The sequence below is a fragment of the Dryobates pubescens genome, chromosome Z (assembly GCF_014839835.1).
Source record: "Dryobates pubescens isolate bDryPub1 chromosome Z, bDryPub1.pri, whole genome shotgun sequence".
NCBI classification, from domain to species: domain Eukaryota; kingdom Metazoa; phylum Chordata; class Aves; order Piciformes; family Picidae; genus Dryobates; species Dryobates pubescens.
The window spans coordinates 77,529,511-77,548,954 of NC_071657.1; the positions used below are offsets into that span (position 1 = coordinate 77,529,511).

The 19,444-nt window shown below is 49.1% G+C and overlaps 1 protein-coding gene across 1 annotated transcript in view; it reads right to left on the reverse strand.

The window, feature by feature from the left end:
* The window catches only part of MCTP1 (multiple C2 and transmembrane domain containing 1), a 292,174-nt gene that overhangs the window by 262,757 nt on the left and 9,973 nt on the right, over positions 1 to 19,444 (reverse strand). Inside the window, exon 2 of the mRNA XM_054178118.1 lies at positions 561 to 675. Coding sequence (XP_054034093.1) covers positions 561 to 675 — 115 coding nt within the window. The remainder of the gene's footprint in view (positions 1 to 560; positions 676 to 19,444) is intronic.

A 19,444-nucleotide genomic window follows, 5' to 3' on the forward strand; every position in this document is an offset into this window, starting at 1 on the left:
TTGGACTCCAGAGCTGCCCCAGCACTGCAGAGGGGGGGTCTCAGCAGAGCACAGCAGAGGGGCAAAATCCCCTCCCTGCTCCTGCTGCCCACACTGCTGGGGATCAGCCCAGGGCAGGGCCGGCTCTGGGCTGGCAGAACTTGGTGCAAGCTCACCTCCAGCTTTGTACTCCCCAGCACCCCCAAGGCCTTCTCCTCAGGGCTGCTCTCTACTCATTCTCTGCCCAGCTTGGATTTGTGCTTGGGACTACCCCAATATTTGACACCATGAGCTGCCTCAGATGCTCCCTTTGACCCTGCTGTGGTGAACAAAAGCACAATTAACTAGCAGAAGAATTAAATCAGTATTATCTAAGTCTTACTTCCCTTCCTGTGTGGCTTTAGCTGGTTGCAGCCCCTTTTACTGCCTGGTTTAGAGTCAGAGAACCTCTGAACCTCTAGATAGTTTTAGGCAGGGTTTAAGCAAGACACTCAAAATTCAGACCTTTAATCCCTTCATATGTTTACCCAATAGGTATGTCCCTTGCCAGAGACTGAGGCAGTGTTCACCAGCATGCTCACCTCCACGGTCCCTTGCTGCTAGATGCTGTCCTCTTCTGAGAGTGACCTCCAGCTGGTACATTCCGGGGTCCTCAGAGGGTAAATCTTCATTACTTGTTCCAACAGAATTTGTCCTCTGGAGGGGAAAAGCAACAAAAATGCAGAAGTGTTACTGAAAGTTTCCTGCAAGGTGTGCTTCTCTGCTGTGTCACCATCCTGCTGAACTAAGACAAGGCAAGGTCCCATTCACCCACCTCAGAGCTCACACCTCAACAGCAAGGAGACCACCCTTGTCATCAGGGTGACAATTCACAGAATGGCTCAGGTTCAGAAGGGACCTCACAGATGAGCTGCTCCAACCTCACCGCCACACCCAAGGACATCTCTCAACCAGACTCAGCTGCTCAAGGTCTCATCCAACCTGGCCTTCAACACCCTCAGGGAGGAGGGGACCTCCACAGCCTCCCTGGGCAGACTGTTCCAGCATCTCACTACCCTCACACTGAAGAACTTCTTCCTCGCCTCCAGTCTGACCCTGCTCTGCTTCAGCTTCAAACCATTCCCCCTTGTCCCGTCTCCAGACACCCTCATGAAAGACCCTCTGCAGCCTTCCTATAGTATCTCTTCAGGTCCTTGGCAGGCAGCTCTAAGGTACCCCCAGAGCCTTCTCTTCTGCAGGCTGAACACCCCCAGCTCCCTCAGCCTGGCCTCACAGCAGAGCTGCTCCAGCCCTTGGATCATCTTTGTGGCCTCCTCTGGACTCTCTCCAGAAGCTCTGTGTCCTTCTTGTGCTGGGGACACCAGAACTGGAAGCAGGATTGGAGGTGAGGTCTCAACAGAGCAGAATTGAAGGGCAGAATCCCCTCTCTTGCCCTGCTGCCCACACTCCTCTGGCTGCAGCCCAGCACATGATTTGCCTTCAGGGCTGAAAGAGCATCCTATTTTAAACCAGAACATCCTAAAAGCTGGTTGACATCTGAATTTAAAGTTTTATTAAAAATTAGTTCTTTGATACCAGTGTTTATTATACAATCTCCATTTTAAATTACATTCACACAGAGTCCTGGCCCACAAAAAGCAGAATATGGCAAAGCAGAGCTGGACCTTACAGACCTGTTTGGACCACTGACAGCACCCCTTGAAACCTGGATTTATCCAGCAGTGATGATCTGGAATCGTAGAATCCCAGAACCCCAGCATGGTGGGGTTGGAAGGAACCTCAGGAGCTCACTCAGTTGAACCCCCTTGCTCCAGCAGGGCACCCACAGCAGCTTGCCAAGGAGCACAATGCCCAGAGCGGGGCTGGAAGCTCTCTACACAAGGAGACTCCACCACCTCTTTGGGCAGCCTGCTCCAGGCCTCACACCAAAAAAAAGTTATTTTGTTAATGGTCTTAAGATCTTAAAGCTCATCCAGTTCCAAGCCCCTGCCATGGGCAGGGACACCTCCCACCAGCCCAGGCTGCTCAAGGCCTCATCCAACCTGGCTTTCAACACTTCCAGACTTGGAGCCTCCACAACTTCTCTAGGCAACAATTCCAATGCCTCACCACCTCATGGGAACAGTCTAGACACTGAATAATGAGTTATGATTTTCTCAGCTACTGCAGTACAAAAATATTGTGGTTATTGTTTTTCACACAGAGTTATGGGGGAAATGAGGGATGGAGGAAATATAAAGACACCAAATGCAGCTGTGGCTGTAGCTGTTATTCTGCCTGTATGCCAGGGCAAAGAAAAGGTTCTCAAGAGCAGTTGTTTGAATAAAGTGTAACATAAAAAATTGAAATATAATAAAGGAATAATAAGGGATAATAAAGGAATAATAAAGGATAATAAAGCAATGCAGAATGCAAGACATTCTGCATGAACAGTGACCACATTTCTGTCCTAAATGACAGAAATTTTGTTTCTTGCTATGTCTAAGCTTCTGCAAAATAATTTTAAAGACATTTGTCCCTAAGTAGCAGGCCTGGAGCACCACAACTGTGTCCGTCATCCACTGACAGCACATAGAGGAGCTTCATATATTACACACACTGAGCACCACGGTTACATCTTCTCATGCTAAGAGCTAAATCTTTTAAGATCAGTGCTATTAATAATTTATTAAGAGATTATAGGTCCTCTTCAAGCAAAAAAAACCAAACCAACCCAGCAGTGTGACAGAAACATCTCAAAGACCAGACCAGATGTGCACTAAGACAGGAACCTTTGGTGGTTTCTCTTCTTGCTGCCTCTGTTTTCTTTTTAAGGTACTAATAAAGCTCAAGCACAAAGGAAGCCACATGGAATCACAGGACAGTTTGGGTTGGAAGAGACCTTTGAGATCATCCAGTCCAACCCTTCACCCAGCACTGCCAGGGCACCACATCTACACAGCTCTGAAACCCCTCCAGGGATGGGGACTCCAACATGGCCCTGGGCAGCCTGGGCCAGCCTTTGACCACCCTTTAGGCATGCCCAACCTAAACCTCTCACAATGCACCCTGAAGCCATTTCCTCTCATCCTATAGATTGCTCCTTGAGGGAAAAGACCAAGCCCACCCCACTGCAACCCCCTCTCAAGGAGCTGTAGAGAGCAATGAGGTCTCCTTCAGCCTTCTCCACATCAAAGCCCCCAGCTCCCTCACCTGCTCCTCCCCAGCCCTCTTCTCCAGACCCTTCCCCACCTTTCTTGCCCTTCTCTGCCCCTGCTCCAGCCCTCAGTCTCCTTCTGGCAGTGAGGGGCCCAGAGCTGAAGGCAGCACTCAAGCTGCAGCCTCAGCAGTGCCCAGCCCAGGGGCACAAGCCCTGCCCTGCTCCTGCTGCCCACACCATTGCTGCTCCAGCCCAGGCTGCTGCTGCCCTTCTTGCCCCCCTGCCCACTGCTGCCTCAGCTCCAGCTGCTGCCACCCAGCACCCCCAGGGCCCTTCCTGCTGGGCACTTCCCAGACACTCTGCCCCCAGCCTGCAGCCTTCCTGGGGTGGTTGTGCCCCAAATGCAGGACCCAGCCCTTGGCCTCGTTCAACCTCACCCCTTTGGCCTCATCCCATGGATGCAGCCTGGCCAGATCCTTCTCCAGAGCCTTCCTGCTCTCCAGCAGACCAACACTGCCACCCAATTTGGTGTCCTCTGCAAACTTACTGAGGGTTCCTCCATTTCCTCACCCAGATCATTGATAAAGACATTAAAGAGAACTGGACCAGGCCTGAAGCCTGGGGGGACACCACTGGTGACCAGCCACCAGCTGTAGCTAACTCCACTCCCCACCACTCTTAGGGCATGTCCATCAGCCAGCTTTTTTCACCCAGCCAAGCACAACTATAAATGCATTTTAACCTATGGTTTGTTCTCTCTCTTCCAGCCCCAGCTCTGAGCCCTCATAGGTGTGCCACTGGCTAACCCACGCTGTGACACTTCCTTGGCTGTCATCGTGGCCAGAACAGGCACACTGCAGAGAGGGTGGTGAGATGGATGTGCTTTGATTTGGTGGGGGTGTTCCTCTTGAAATCTCTCAGCATTTACCTCCTCATGTTCTCCTTGCAAAGTAATTGCTGAGACGTGCCTGAAATCATCAAGAGGCCTGGCAAGTCTCTCACAGAAGGCACCCACCACCTTCTTTTAAATGACTCATCTCTTTTTTGGGTTGGCTTTTTTGGTGTTTTTTTTTCCCCCTTTCTTTTTAACACACTGACCACAGAAGGATACAAGATGAACAACAGTGAATTTCCATCCTCCCTCTGCAGTGCTTTACACATAGCCCAGACAGAAACAAGGAACATTGGCCTGATTCTAGTCCTTGTCCTCAGTATTCACCAGACTGGCAAGGGTTGGGAGGGACCTCTGGAGATCTTCTAGTCAAAAAAACCCAACACCCTGGGGTTATGCAAAAGAGGGAAATTCTGCTTTGAAATAAACAATAAACACCGAAAGTTTTCTTCCTTTCTCTTGCCCTCCTGCAGGAGACTACAGGCACAAAAGAAACCTGGGTCTGCCAACACTGCAAGGTCCCTGAACCTCCCCCCTCTCCCTTCCCTCTCAGGTACAGCACAGGCTCTACTCCACAGTTCCTCAGTTTGAACAGTGACATCTTCTTCCCTTCTTTTCTCTTTCTCACCTCCTTTTAATTGTCTTTTTTTCCCTTGCATCAGAACTTCACTTTCTGCTTCACTGAACTTCTACTTCACTTCTACTTCACTTTCTACTTCACTTCACTAGCTACAGGCTGGGGTCAGAGTGGCTGGAGAGCGGCCAGGCAGAGAGGGACCTGGGGGTACTGGTTGATGGTAGGCTGAACATGAGCCTGCAGTGTGCCCAGGTGGCCAAGGCGGCCAATGGCATCCTGGCCTGCATCAGGAACAGTGTGGCCAGCAGGAGCAGGGAGGTCATTCTGCCCCCGTACTCAGCACTGGTTAGGCCACACCTTGAGTACTGTGCCCAGTTCTGGTCCCCTCAGTTTAGGAAGGAGGTTGACTTGCTGGAACGAGTCCAGAGAAGGGCAACAAAGCTGGGGAGGGGTTTGGAGCACAAGCCCTGTGAGGAGAGGCTGAGGGAGCTGGGGTTGCTTAGCCTGGAGAGGAGGAGACTCAGGGGTGACCTTATTGCCTCTCTACAACTACCTGAAGGGAAGTTGTAGACAGGCAGAGGTTGGTCTCTTCTCCCAGGCAGCCAGTACCAGAACAAGAGGACACAGTCTCAACCTGTGCCAGGGGAGGTTTAGGCTGGAGGTTAGGAAGAAGTTCTACACAGAGAGAGTGATTGCCCATTGGAATGGGCTGCCCAGGGAGGTGGTAGAGTCACCATCACTGGAGGTGTTCAGGAGGAGACTTAATAGGGTGCTTGGTTGCATGGTTTAGTTGATTAGGTGGTGTTGGATGATAGGTTGGACACAATAATCTTGAAGGTCTCTTCCAACCTGGTCTACTCTATTCTATTCTATTCTATTCTATTCTATTCTATTCTATTCTATTCTATTCTATTCTTCTTTCTAACTTCACTTCCTTTCTAACTTCCTTTTAACCTTGCTTTTTTTATAACTTCATTTTCTTTCTAACTTCACTTTCTTTCTGCACTTTTTTTTTCTAATGTCACTTCCTACCTTCCCTTACCTTCTAACTTCACTTTCTCTTTAATGTTTAACCAGTTTTTCAGAGAACTACCCAAAGACTCTAGAAACACTTGGGTGAGCCATGTCACAACCCCACAGGACATACACAGGCACACAAATGGAATAAAAATCAAATATATATTAACCTCCCCTAAGTATTAGAAAGTAAAATCAGCATTTCTGGGCCACAACAGCACTGTTTGAAGCATGTCATTAAGACTAGAGGTTGCTGTAATAGATGCAGCTATGAATTCGGTGCTCCATGCTTGGGGCACAGTGGTTGAAAAGTTGCCCAGCAGAAAAGGACCTGGGAGTGCTGCTTGACACAGCACAAGATGAGCCAGCAGTGTCCAGGTGGGCAAGAAGGGCAGCAGCAGCCTGGACTTGAGCAGCAATGGTGTGGGCAGCAGGAGCAGGGCAGGGAATGTTCCCCTGGGCTGGGCGCTGCTGAAGCCACACCTTGAGTGCTGGGTTCAGTTCTGGGCTCCTCACTGAGGAGGCACATTGAGGGCTGGAGCAGGACCAGAGAAGGGCAATAAAGCTGGGGGAGGGCCTGAAGAAGAGGGTCGGGGAGGAGCAGCTGAGGGAGCTGGGGGGGTTTGGTGTGGAGCAGAGGAGGCTGAGGGAGACCACATTGCTCTCTCATCTCCCTGAGAGGAGGTTGCAGTGAGGTGCCAACCAATTTCTGTGCATCTTAGCAGTACAAAAACCCACCTTATTGTTTTAGCTTGAGTTACATGTCCATGGGGCACTTCTAATACCCAAGGTGACATGAAGCCAAAATTTGGTTTTGATAATTAAAAGGTTTGCTGCTGTGACCACCTTGGCACACTGCAGGCTCATGTGCAGCCTACCATCGACCAGTACCCCCAGGTCCCTCTCCACCTGGCTGCTCTCCAGCCACTCTGACCCCAGCCTGTAGCTCTGCATGGGGTTGCTGTGGCCAATGTGCAGAACCCGGCACTTGGATGTGTTCAATCTCATGCCGTTGGACTCTGCCCATCTGTCCAGCCTGTCGAGGTCCCTCTGCAGAGCCTCTCTACCCTCCAGCAGATCAACTCCTGCCCCCAGCTTGGTGTCGTCAGCAAATTTACTGATGATGGACTCAATGCCCTCATCCAGATCAATAAAGATGTTAAAGTGCACAGGGCCCAGCACTGATCCTTGGGGCACACCAGTAGTGACCAGCCGCCAGCTGGATGTGGCACCATTCACCACCAGTCTCTGGGCTCGGCCCTCCAGCCAGTTCCTAACCCAGCACAGAGTGCTGCTGTCCAAGCCATGGGCTGACAGCTTGGCCAGGAGTTTGCTGTGGGTGACAGTGTCAAAGGCCTTGCTTTGGTTTGTTTTTTTCCTTTGTTTTTGGTTTGGTTTGGAGGTTTTGGTTGCTTTTGTTGCTGCTTTGGTTTGCTCTCTTTTGTTTGTATTTGTTTTGGTTTGGAATTTTGTTGTTGTTTTTGTTGTTGTTGCTTTGGTTTTATTTAGGTTTGTTTGTAACTTTTTCCCTTTAAGTCCCATTTCTGCATAGGAAAAAATCCATTTTCTCAAGAGAAGAAATAAATCACAGAGCAGTTGGGAGCTCTGGCTGCAGCTATGTTGGGGTGGGACTCAAAGGTGCCCTCCAACCCCTACCATTTTAAGTCTCTATGTCATGAAGCTGTTCACTGCTGAACCCTTTGTGATTCACAAGGATGAAAAGCTAAGCAAGTTCTCCCACCTCTGCTGCTCACACCCTGAGAGGCACTTCACTGTGGTTTTCATGTTCAGCATCTTCAGCAGCATGCCACAGGGCTGCTGGGTACCTAATGGGTAGGATTTACTATTTCCTTTATTATTTTCCAGTGATCACAGGAAATAGTAAAGGAAAAAGCTACCTCCAGTTATTGTACATCAAATGCTTCCACCATAGGAGGTGTTTACTGGTAAGGATCCAATTCCACCTCAGCATGCAAGTAAAAATGAGGCCACTTTGAAAGTGACAGATGGCTACAATCACCACCTTTCCCATATTCTCTCATTTCTCAGTTTGTTAAAAACACAGCAGGAAACAGAAAGACAGCTCCTGGTCACCAGGCATTACCCAAGTCAGGGCTAAATCTGTGCAAGTGAGACCCATCAATTTCTGTGTAAAAGATGACAATCAGCAACATAATTCATGCTATCATCTGCTCACATGAAGTTTCAGGCTAACTCAGTTCTTTCTCCTGGAGTGAGACCCTGAAGATTGCCACCACTTTTTGCCAGCCATAATTATCTATCACCTTTCTTACATCACCATGATCACAGAATCACAGAATTAAGCAGGCTGGAAAAGACCTTTGAGATCACTGAGTCCAACCTATCACCCAACACCATCTGATCAACTAAACCACGGCACTAAGTGCCTCATCCAGACCATTTTAACCACTACTAGGGATGGTGACTCCACCACCTCCCCAGGCAGCCCACTCCAATGGCAGATCAGAAGCCTTGTCCCTGGAGGTTTTTAAGGCCAGGCTGGATGTGGCTCTGAGCAACCTGATCTAGTGTGAGGTGTCCCTGCCCATGGCATGGGGGTTGGAACTGGATGAGCCTTCAGGTCACTTCCAACCCTAAAAATTCTATGATTCTATGATCACTCTTCCTAACACCCAACCTAAACCTCCCCTGGTGCAGCTTGAGACCAACACTCTCCTTCAAAACATAGTATCTCTAACAAGCAGTCACAGAAACATAGATTCACAGAATGGTTTGGGTTGGAAGCACCTTCACAACCCATCCAGTTCCAACCCCCTGCCACGGGCAGGGACACCTCCCATAAGCACAGATTGTTCAAGGCCTCATCCAACCTGGCCCTGAACACCTCCAGAGAGGAGGCAGCCACAGCCTCTGTGGGCAACCTGTACCAGTGTCAAGTGGCTTTGCTGCTCTCCTGTACTTTATATATTGTATATATATATGTATATATATGTATATATATTGTATATATATGTATACTTTATATATATGTATACTTTATATATTGTTTATATTGTGCCCAGGCAGCCAAGAGGGCCAATGGCATCCTGGCCTGCATCAGGAACAGTGTGGCCAGCAGGAGCAGGGAGGTCATTCTGCCCCTGTACACTGCACTGGTTAGGCCACACCTTGAGTCCTGTGTCCAGTTCTGGGCCCCTCAGTTTAGGAAGGAGGTTGACTTGCTGGAGCGTGTCCAGAGAAGGGCAAAAAAGTTGGGGAGGGGTTTGGAGCACAGCCCTATGAGGAGAGGCTGAGGGAGCTGGGGTTGCTTAGCCTGGAGAGGAGGAGAGTCAGGGGTGACCTTATTGCTCTCTACAACTACCTGAAGGGAGGTTGTAGACAGATGGATGTTGGCCTCTCCTCCCAGGCAGCTAGCACCAGAACAAGAGGACACAGTCTCAGGCTGTGCCAGGGGAGATTTAGGCTGGAGGTTAGGAAGAAGTTCTACACAGAGAGAGTGATTCGCCATTGGAATGGGCTGCCCAGGGAGGTGGTGGAGTCACCATCACTGGAGGTGTTCAGGAGGAGGCTTGATGGGGTGCTTGGTTGCATGGTTTAGTTGATTAGGTGGTGTTGGAGGATAGGTTGGACACGATGATCTTGAAGGTCTCTTCCAACCTGGCTTACTCTACTCTATTCTATTCTATTCTATTCTATTCTATTCTATTCTATTCTATTCTATTCTATGTAAAGACATAAGATGTAAAGAAGAACCCTCTGCTTCAGAAAGCAATTACTTGAGAGGAACACATCCTAAAGTGGGCACAGTTTAATGTCAAAAGAAATTTATATAGTCAGTAGCTTTTATAAACAATAAAACCCCCTACATCTGTTAACACATTCCTCCTTCCAAAAAGGAATATATAAGGCCTTTATCAATACAGCTAAACAAAAAGGAACAAATGAAATATTTAGCAACACACTTCAACAACACCCCCCCCCCAGACCCCCCCAACATTCTATTATGCTTAGAAGTGTATTTTGGAAATAGATTGAAGTAGTGTTCTTAGATATCTGAGTCATTGGAGCATGGGGTGACAGCTCTGTTGATATGCTGTTCCACTTCAGTACCCTGCAAAAAGCCACTGATAAGCAAACAGCACTTGCCCCACCCCTGCCCCCCAGCATAAAGCAAAAGGATCAGCATCAACACTTCCTATGTCATGGGAAAGGGAAATGTAACTGGAGTTGTATAAAAGGAATACAGAATTCTGAATTAACCAGGTTGGAAAAGACCTCTGAGATCACCAAGTCCAACCTATCATCCAGCACTATCTAATCAACTAAACCATGGCACCAACTGCCTCATCCAGTCTTATTTTAAACACTTCCAGTGATGGTGACTCCACCACCTCCCCAGGCAGCACATTCCAATGGGCAATCTCTCCTTCTGGGAAGAACTTCTTCCTAACCTCCAGCCTAAACCTCCCCTGGTGCAGCTTGAGATTGTGTCCTCTTGTTCTGGTGCTGGTTGCCTGGGAGAAGAGACCAACCCCCTCCTGCCTACAACCAGGTAGCTGTAGAGAGCAAGAAGGTCTCCCCTGAGCCTCTTCTCCAGGCTAAGCATCCCCAGCTCCCTCAGCCTCTCCTCATAGGGCTGTGCTCCAAACCCCTCCCCAGCTTCGTTGCCCTTCTCTGGACACAGAATCAACATCTTTCCTAAACTGAGGGGCCCAGAACTGGACACAGGACTCAAGGTGTGGCCTAACCAGTGCTGAGTACAGGGGCACAATGACTTCCCTGCTCCTGCTGGCCACACTGTTCCTGATACAGGCCAGGAGTGGCAAGGGAAGCTGCCTGTCCATGTGCTGAGGTCCCTGTCAGGTGCAATAAAGAAGCATTCCTTTCAGGGCTGCATACCAGAGATGAAATTAAATCCAAGTGTCACGGCAAGGAGGAAGCAGCAGTGGCAGATTTCACAGCATGACATGAAACATTACCAGCTTCCACACAGAACAATAATACCAGAAAGCTTGGAATAATGTAGCTGTGTCTTCAATATTGCATAAGCAGAATTTTCCACTCCAGTTACTGGCCTGGCTGAAACTGTTTTCTTCAGATCACTTCCATTTCTCAGAGCTCCATGTGCTGGGGACACCTGCCCGCAAGGAATTCAGCCATTCTGGGCATCCCAGTGGCTGTCAGCTCCTCCTTGGTGCAGCTAATGGGAACTGACTGTGCTTCTCCTTACCAGGAGAGCCTGAGGGAGCTGAGGGCTCTTCAGCTTGGAAAGGAGGAGCCTGAGAGGTGACCTCTTTAATGTTTATTAATATGTGAAGAGTGAGTGTCAAGAGGATGGAGCCAGGCTCTGCGGGGTGCCTGCAGAAGAGGAGGCTCAGGGGAGACCTCAATGCTGTCTACAACTACCTGAAGGGAGGTTGTAGGCAGGTGGGGGTTGGTCTCTTCTCCCAGGCAGCCAGCACCAGAACAAGAGGACACAGTCTCAAGCTGCACCAGGGGAGGTTTAGGCTGATGTTAGGAAGAAATTCTTCTCAGACAGACAAATTGGCCCTTGGGATGGGAGGTGGAGGTGGTGGAGTCACCAGAGACTGGATGGGGCACTTGGTGCTTGGTGTAGTTGATTAGATGGTGCTGGATGATAGGTTGGACTTGACGATCTCAGAGGTCTTTTCCAACCTGGTTAATTCTGTATTCTGGGTGATGCCCAATGCCAGCACAAGGGGCAGTGGTGGAAGCTGAGGCATAGGAAATTCCATGGAAACAGGAGGAATTTTTTTTTCCCTGTGAGGGTGACAGAACCCTGGAACAAGCTGCCAAGGGGGTTGTGGAGTCTCCCTCCCTGGAGATATTCAAGACCCAGCTGGATGCGTTCCTGTGTGATCTGCTCTAGGTGATCCTGCTCTGGCAGGGGGGTTCGACTGGATGAGCTTTCAAGGTCCCTTCCAGCCCCTGGCATTCTGTGAGTCTCTGAAAGTCACCACAGCAAAGCCAAGTGGCAAACAATTTTAAATTTCACCTTATCTGCCTTACATGTGGTTCACAGATTCACAGAATGGTTTGGTTTGGAAGGGGAGTCAAAGATCATCCAGTTCCAACCCTCCCTGCCATGGGCAGAGACACTTCCCACGAGCCCAGGCTGCTTCAGGCCTTATCCAGCCTGGATGATCATCATGTGCCAAACAGCACTGTGTACACCACTGCTCTGGCTGGTGGCAAGACAGGGCAGACTGTGAAACCTCTGAGTACATCAGTTACACAGCGTACTTTTCATTCCCTAATGCCAATCCTATCACAATAGCAACACAAAAGAACACTCAGGCATTTTAAATATTGCTGGAAATGTGCAGAAATTATTGCCAGGATTAAATCAGTATTAATAATGCACTGGTTTTATTAGCCACAGGTCTGCTTTGGAAGGGACAGCTTTGTCTGTAGGAGCTTGTTAGAAAAGACACAGAATCATAAAATCATAGAATGGTCTGAGTTGGAAGGGACCTCCAAAGATCATCTCATCCTAACCCCCTGCAGTCAGCAGGGACATCCTCCACTAGATCAGGCTGCTCGGAGCCTTCTTAAGCTGGACCTTGCCTGTCTCCAGGGATGAGCCTCAACTACCTTCCTGGGCAACCTGTTCCAGTGTTCTACCACCCTCACAGTGCAGAACCTGTTCCTCATATCCAATCTAAACCTGCTTTGCTCTCATTTCAAACCATTGTTCATTTCAAACCCTTGAAACAGTCCCTCTGAAGTCTTCTTGCAGCCCCCTTCAGGTACTGGCAGGCTGCTATTAGGTCTGCCTGGAGCCTTCTCCTCTCCAGGCTGAACAACCCCAGCTCCCTTAGCCTGCCCAGGTGCTCCATTCCCCTGATGATTTTCATGGCCTTCCTCTGGACCTGAGTCTTTACAACAAATGTCAGAAGCCTCAGCTGCTGCGGTGAAGATTTTTGAGTGGATACCATGTGGTGGTGAACTGCAAAAGCCAGGTTTTGCTTCTGTGCTGTTTCATTACATCATGGCAACAGTGCATATATGTAGTCTGAGCTAGCAAGAGCTATGAATTCAGGATGATTTCTGCAGACTACAGACATGTTCAAAGTTAGCATTACCACATACATATACACACACATTTTTATACATGTGGGTATGCTCTGAGTGTGACTCCCTGGTTGACAGTGCCTGAAAGCATGCTGCTGGCTACGCTGCCACCCAAGGAGATCTGGACAGGCTGAGAGCTGTGTGCAGGCAAACCTCACGAAGTTCAGTCAGGACAGGTGCAGGGTCCTGCATCTGGGGAGGAATAACAGCAGGCACCAGGACAGGTTGGGGCTGCCCTGCTGCAGAGCAGCTCCATGCAGAAAGCCCTTGGGGTGCTGCTGGGCAGCAAATTCTGCATGGGACAGCAAAGGGCCCTTGAGGCCAAGAGAGTCAATGGGGTCCCAGGGTGCAGCAAGCAAAGTCTGGCCAGCAGGGCTGGGAAGGTTCTGCTCCCCATCTGCTCTGCCGTGCTGAGACCACCCCTGGAAGCCTGTGTCCAGCTCTGGGCTCCCCAGTCCCAGAGAGACAGAGACCTGCTGGAGAGAGTCCAAGCAGAGGCAGGAGGAGGATCTGGGGCCTTGAGCATCTGCCCTGTGGAGAGAGACTGAGAGCCCTGGGGCTGTTTAGTTTGGAGAGGAGAAGGCTGAGAAGGATCTGATCAATGTCTATCAATAGCTGAGGGCTGGGTGTCAAGTGGAGAGGGCCAAGTTCTTTTGGGTGCCGCACAGCAATAAGAGAAGGAACAACAGGTGCAAGATCGAACACAGAAGATTTCGGCTCAACATGAGGAGAAACTTCTTTACAGTGAGGGTGACAGAGCCCTGGAGCAGGATGCCCAGAGGAGTTGTGGAGTCTCCTTCTCTGGAAACATTCAAACCCCACCTGGATGCATTCCTGTGCAGACTGCCCTGGGTGCCCCTGCTCTGGCAGGGGGCTTAGGCTGAGTGATCTCTGGAACAGTCGCTTCCAATCCCTAATGTACTGTGACACTGTGGCTAAATAAAGAGTCTTGAGTGCATGAGAGAATCAGCCTCTTTCCTGAGCTTCGTGGCCATGGCTGAAAGAGCTGCTCTTAATCTGCTTATGGAAGGAAAGCCTGAAGAATTAAGCAGAGTTGTGACCATGTTTGTCTGCAAAACAATGGGAATATTTTAGGTGAATCACAGAATAAAGAATATTAGAGGTTGAAAGGGACCTCCAGAGATCATAGAGTTCAACCCCCTGCCAAAGCAGGAATGAAGAAATGTGGCCAGCACGTCAAGTGAGGTTCTCCCCCTCCTCCACTCTCCCCTCATCAGGCCACATCAACAGTACTGGGCACTCCTGTCCAGTTCTGGGCACCCCAGTTCAAGAGAGACTCTTCGACAGAGTCCAGTGGAGGCTATGAAGATCCAAGGGGCCTGGAGCAGCTCTGTGAGGAAGAAAGGATGAGAGCCCTGGGGCTGAGAGCCTGGAGAAGAGCAGCTCCAGAGGGGATCTGAGCAATGTTCAGCAAGAGCTAAAGGAGCTGTGGGGGGCAAGAGGCTGGGGCAAGGCTCTTGGTACTCTTGCCCAGGGACAGGACAAGGGGCACAAAGTGGAACCTGGGAAGTTCTGTCTGAATGGCAGAAGAAATTGACCTTATTGCTCTCTACAACTACCTGAAGGGAGGTTGTAGACAGGTGGATGTTGGTCTCTTCTCCCAGCCAACCAGCACCAGAACAAGAGGACACAGTCTCAGGCTGCACCAGGGGAGGTTTAGGCTGGAGGTTAGGAAGAAGTTCTACACAGAGAGAGTGATTGCCCATTGGAATGGGCTGCCCAAAGAGGTGGTGGAGTCACCATTGTTGGAGGTGTTCAGGAGGAGACTTGATGGGGTGCTTGGTGCCATGGGTTAGTTGATTAGGTGGTGTTGGACTAGCTGATAGTTTGGATGCAATGATCTTGAAGGTCTCTTCCAACCTGGTCTGGTCTATTCTATTCTATTCTATTCTATTCTATTCTATTCTATTCTATTCTAATTTGTTTGGTGTGAGGGTGCTGGAGGCCTGGAGCAGGCTGCCCAGAGAGGTCGTGGAGTCTCCTTGTGTGGAGAGCTTCCAAATCCCCCCTGGCCATTGTGGTCCTTAGCAAGCTGATATGGGTGCCCTGCTGGAGCAGAGGGGTTGGACTGGGTGAGCTCCAGAGGCCCTGTTTCAACTCTCACCATGCTGGGATGTGCTTCTGTACCTTCTGCAGAAAGTAGCTTTGGTAAGGACACTTGGGTTTCTCTACAGCAGCCTCCATCACTAAAGCTGTTGAAGAAGAACCTGCTCTGCATCTGCTATTTCCTGATTTAATGAAGGAAAACCTGTCAGTGGAAAAAAAAAAATAAAATATATATAAAGTGCAAAAAAAAATTATTCCAGAGCAAACCAATAAAGTTGTAAGAAATCACTTCTTTTTTTTTAGAGTAAAATCAAAGTGTCAAAGCAACTGAATATTTTAGCAGAGAGATGTTCAGCCAAAAGCTGTAGCTATCCTGGAGTGCTGGGCAGAAACAGGTAATTTTAAGGACTGGTATTTCTGTACTGGATCAAATTCTAGCTGCAAATTCATAACTCAGTAGTTGCAGTACCAAATGTAGTAGCTTTAAATTCATGTATTCTGCAAAAAAAAAAAAAACCAACAAAACAAAACCAAACAAAAACCAAACGAACACAACAAAAGAAAACAAAGCCTGCTCATCAGCAGCAGATTAAAGAGTAGATTGAGTTTAATCAAGGCAGTACCAGACAAGGGCACAGTGGTGAAATGCAGCTGGACTTTCAAACTAATAGTTGCAGAAGCTGCTAAAACTGGGGAAAAAATACTTTCCAGGATGAAAAGAGGTTGGGGGTAGGGGAAATGTGCGGGAGAGGAGGGGAAAGGCAGCAAAGAATTATCTGCCCTTACTCAGATGTGAAAACAAAGACTTCCTGCAGGCTCTGAAGGGCTTGCAGCCTAAATCCTGTGCTTACAGCTGGTGGTGTGCAGGTGAAATCGTGCCTGTGAGAAGCACTGACAAACCCCAGGAGGATTTGGCATGATGACAGCAGCTGCTTTTCACAGAGGAGAGCTTTTAATTTGTGATGTACCAAGGGAGGCTAATGACATGGGGGGGAAGGCAGGGAGGCCAGGAGGGAGGGTAGCAAAGTGAAGGAGGAAGCTGTGGTTGCTTTACTCGAGAATGAATTTATCATCTTGGTGGAGAAGGGATAATTTCTTTTCATTTTCTGTTTGCTCCACTGTCTCAATCTCTGTAAGTGGTGCTGCAGAAATAAATTGAAGTACATTTGAATGACTAAGTGGCAGCAAACTGCCAAAACCAGGGTATGGAAGCAGACAGAATTGTCTGAATCTCATCTGATTGCTTTGTCAATACTGATTATTTGTTTGATTTTTACTTTTTTTCTGCCAAAGCAGAGCTGCTGCTTCAGATGCAGAAAGTGATCTGAAGTGCAGTTCTAAACACCAAAACTTCCATAATGTTGTCACACTTACATATTTTATTAATATTCCTTCATCTGTTCACTACTTTCTTTTTTTTTCAGAAGGAAGTGCAGCAAGCTGTTGGCAGTCATCAGTTTGATGCTAAAGATCAGCATTTGGTTTTAATAGCTTCCAGATACATCTAAAGACCAACAGTTCGTACAGGGGTCACCAAAAATCCCAGAACCCCAGCAGGGTGAGGGTTGGGAGGGATCTCTGGAGATCATTCAGTCCAACCCCTCTGCTCCAGCAGGGCACCCACAGCAGGATCACAAGGGACAAGGCGGGTTGGAAGCTCTCCACACAAGGAGACTCCATAACCTCCCTGGGCAGCCTGCTCCAGGCCTCCAGCACCCTCACACCAAACAACTTTCTCCTCCTGCTCACATCCAACCTCCTGGGTTTCACTTTGTACCCCTTGCCCCTTGCCCTGTCCCTGAGCAACACTGCCAAGAGCCTGGCCCCAGCCTCTTGCCCTCCACAGCTCCTTTAGCTCTTGCTGAACACTGCTCAGATTCCCTCTGGGGCTGCTCTTCTCCAGGCTCTCAAACCATGGCACCAAATGCCACGTCCAATCCCCTCTTGAACACCTCCAGGGATGGTGACTCCACCACCTCCCTGGGCAGCACATTCCAATGGCTAATGACTCTCTCTGTGAGGAACTTTCTCCTCACCTGAGCCTAAACTTCCCCTGGCACAGCTTGAGACTGTGTCCTCTTGTTCTGGTGCTAGTTGCCTGGGAGAAGAGACCAACCCCCACCTGGCTACAACCACCCTTCAGGTCTCCCCTGAGCCTCCTCTTCTCCAGGCTAAACAATCCCAGCCCCCTCAGCCTCTCCTCATTGGCCTTGTGCTCAAGGCCTCTCCTCAGCCTCGTTGCCCTTCTCTGGACACCTTATAGAGAAAAGCCCAGCAGCTCCAAACAAACTGTGGATGAGGGGCAAGCACCAAGCTGTATCTCCTGCCAGGCAGTCACAGGACAGAGATGACACAGAAGCTGTCTAGTCTCATTGAAGAAGCCTAAGGACAAACTGGCAGGCAAAACAGCAAAGTGCCCTACACTCTCCATCTGACCCTTGAATAGTAAAATAAATCAAGGCAGACACAAATTTGCTGAGCCAAATTCACTGAAAAAAAAAAAAAAAGAATGGCATTAAGGAGGAATATTTTTTTTCTGTTATCATTCCACTATATTCTCTGCTCCTGATGGCACTGAATCAACTGAGAACAGCTGATGCATTTTGCCTGAAGGAACTGAGAACTGTATGTGGTGAGATAAACAGCCAGGTTAGTGGGAAATATGCATCAAGCTGATGTATGTCACAGAATTTCTACCACCTGATGGTCAGTTTTCAGGGAAAAAAGTCATGTTATGTGAGCAAAGACACAATGACAGTGCCAGCAGTCCTACTCATAAGCAGGATTTCTAACACACTATTGTGCAAACAACAGACTTCTCTTTAGAACATGCAATAGATTTTACTAGCACAGTTACTTAGTTGGAGTAAAAGAAAGGTATTTTTAAGGAGGAAAAACTGGTGTTGCTGCACAATTGCAGAGGCTTCTGCTAAAGCAATAAACAACTCCCTTTTATTATCCTCAAAACAAATCAAAACCCTGCTTACAACTCCTGAACATCAAGACACTGTACATTTTTGGTCTGGAAACTAGAAACTTGTCTTCGCAGGAAGCAGGTTAAAAAGCCCCAAGATGTAAACAAACCACCTGAAATGTCTGAAAACAAGATGCCAGGTAAGAGCAAGTCAAATCTAAATAAATGATTCATTGACCTAGATATTGAAGAGATTTGATGCCTCCACTAAACACTTAATACAGAGGCAGATGTGCCCTTGGTAAAGATATGGATTTTCTACACCTAGCAAGACTCACACTAGTTCTGTAAAATATTGTTTGGTCAATATTAGCACATACTTTTCAGCCCCAGGGCTCTCAGCCTTTGCTCCTCACAGAGATGCTCCAGGACTCTCTGCAGCTTTAGAAGCTCTGTTGGACTCTCTGCAGCAGTTCCCTGTCCCTCTGGAACTGGGGAACCCAGAACTGGACTCTGCATCCAGATGTGGTGTCACCAGGGCAGAGGAGAGTGGGAGGAGAACACCCTTGACTTGCTGGCCACACTCTTCTCCATGCACCCCCAGGACACCATTGGCCTTCCTGGCCACCAGGGCACATTGCAGGCTCCTGGTGAACTTGTTGCCCCCCAGCACTCCCAGGTCCTTCTCCATAGAGCTGCTCTCCAGCAGATCAACCCCTCACCTGTATTGGTGAAGTATTTGGGGATGGCAGAAACTACAAGTTCCAGGGTGGATACAGAGGTGCTGAGATAAGAGTGGTGAGCTTGATCATCTGAAGGGTCTCTTCCAACTGAAGCTATTCTAAGAAAAACTTGTAACCAGCTTGGAAGTGCTGCTCTTCCTTAATCTTCCCATCCACACACACATCCCTGGAAACAAGAGCTGTGAGGTGGGACACAGTTTGCAAGTCCTCCTCCTGGAGAAGGTGGGGAGGCTCAGTCCTCTGATGGCAAAATCCAATCTTGCATGGTCTAGACCCAGCACAGAAAATCACACCTGACAAACTGTTCACATTTCAGACCCACCACTGACTGCTGTAGGAGGAAACACCGAGAGAGCAACCTGGGAATTTCTCAACAGGTCCTGAAATACTGTCAAAATGGGGACTGGGCTGTACCAACACCTTCAACCCCCTATGTGAATCTCCAATCGATTTGCCGGATATCAGAGTGGGGAAAAGTATTTTTGCAAACAGAAGAGAGAAGCACCAGAGTCACACTGACCTCCCAAATGAGCCCTCTGTGGGTAGTGGCATCTACCACAGCCCCTGCACTTCTCTGCTCAGGGGCTGCTGTCATCAGATACCAGATAAAATGGTGTGGGTTGGAAGGAACCTTCAAGATCATCCAGCTCCAAGCCCCTGCCATGGGCAGGGACACCTCCCACCAGCCCAGGCTGCTCAAAGCTTCATCCAGCCTGGCCTCAAACACCTCCAGGGAGGAGACAGCCACAGCCTCCCTGGGCAACCTGTGCCAGTCGCTCCCAATCCTCACTCTCAACAATTTCTTCCTCCTTTCCACTCTCAATCTCCCCTCTCCCAGCTCAAAGCCATTGTCCCTCATCCTGGCACTCCCAGCCCTTGTCCAAACCTCCTCCCCAGCTCTCCTGGAGCCCCTTCAGGTCCTGGAAGGCTGCTCTAAGGTCTCACTGGAGCCTTCTCTAGGCACCCCACAACTCTCCCAGCCTGTCCCCACAGCAGAGGTGCTCCAGCCTCTGTTCATTTTGGCGGCCTCCTCTGGAGG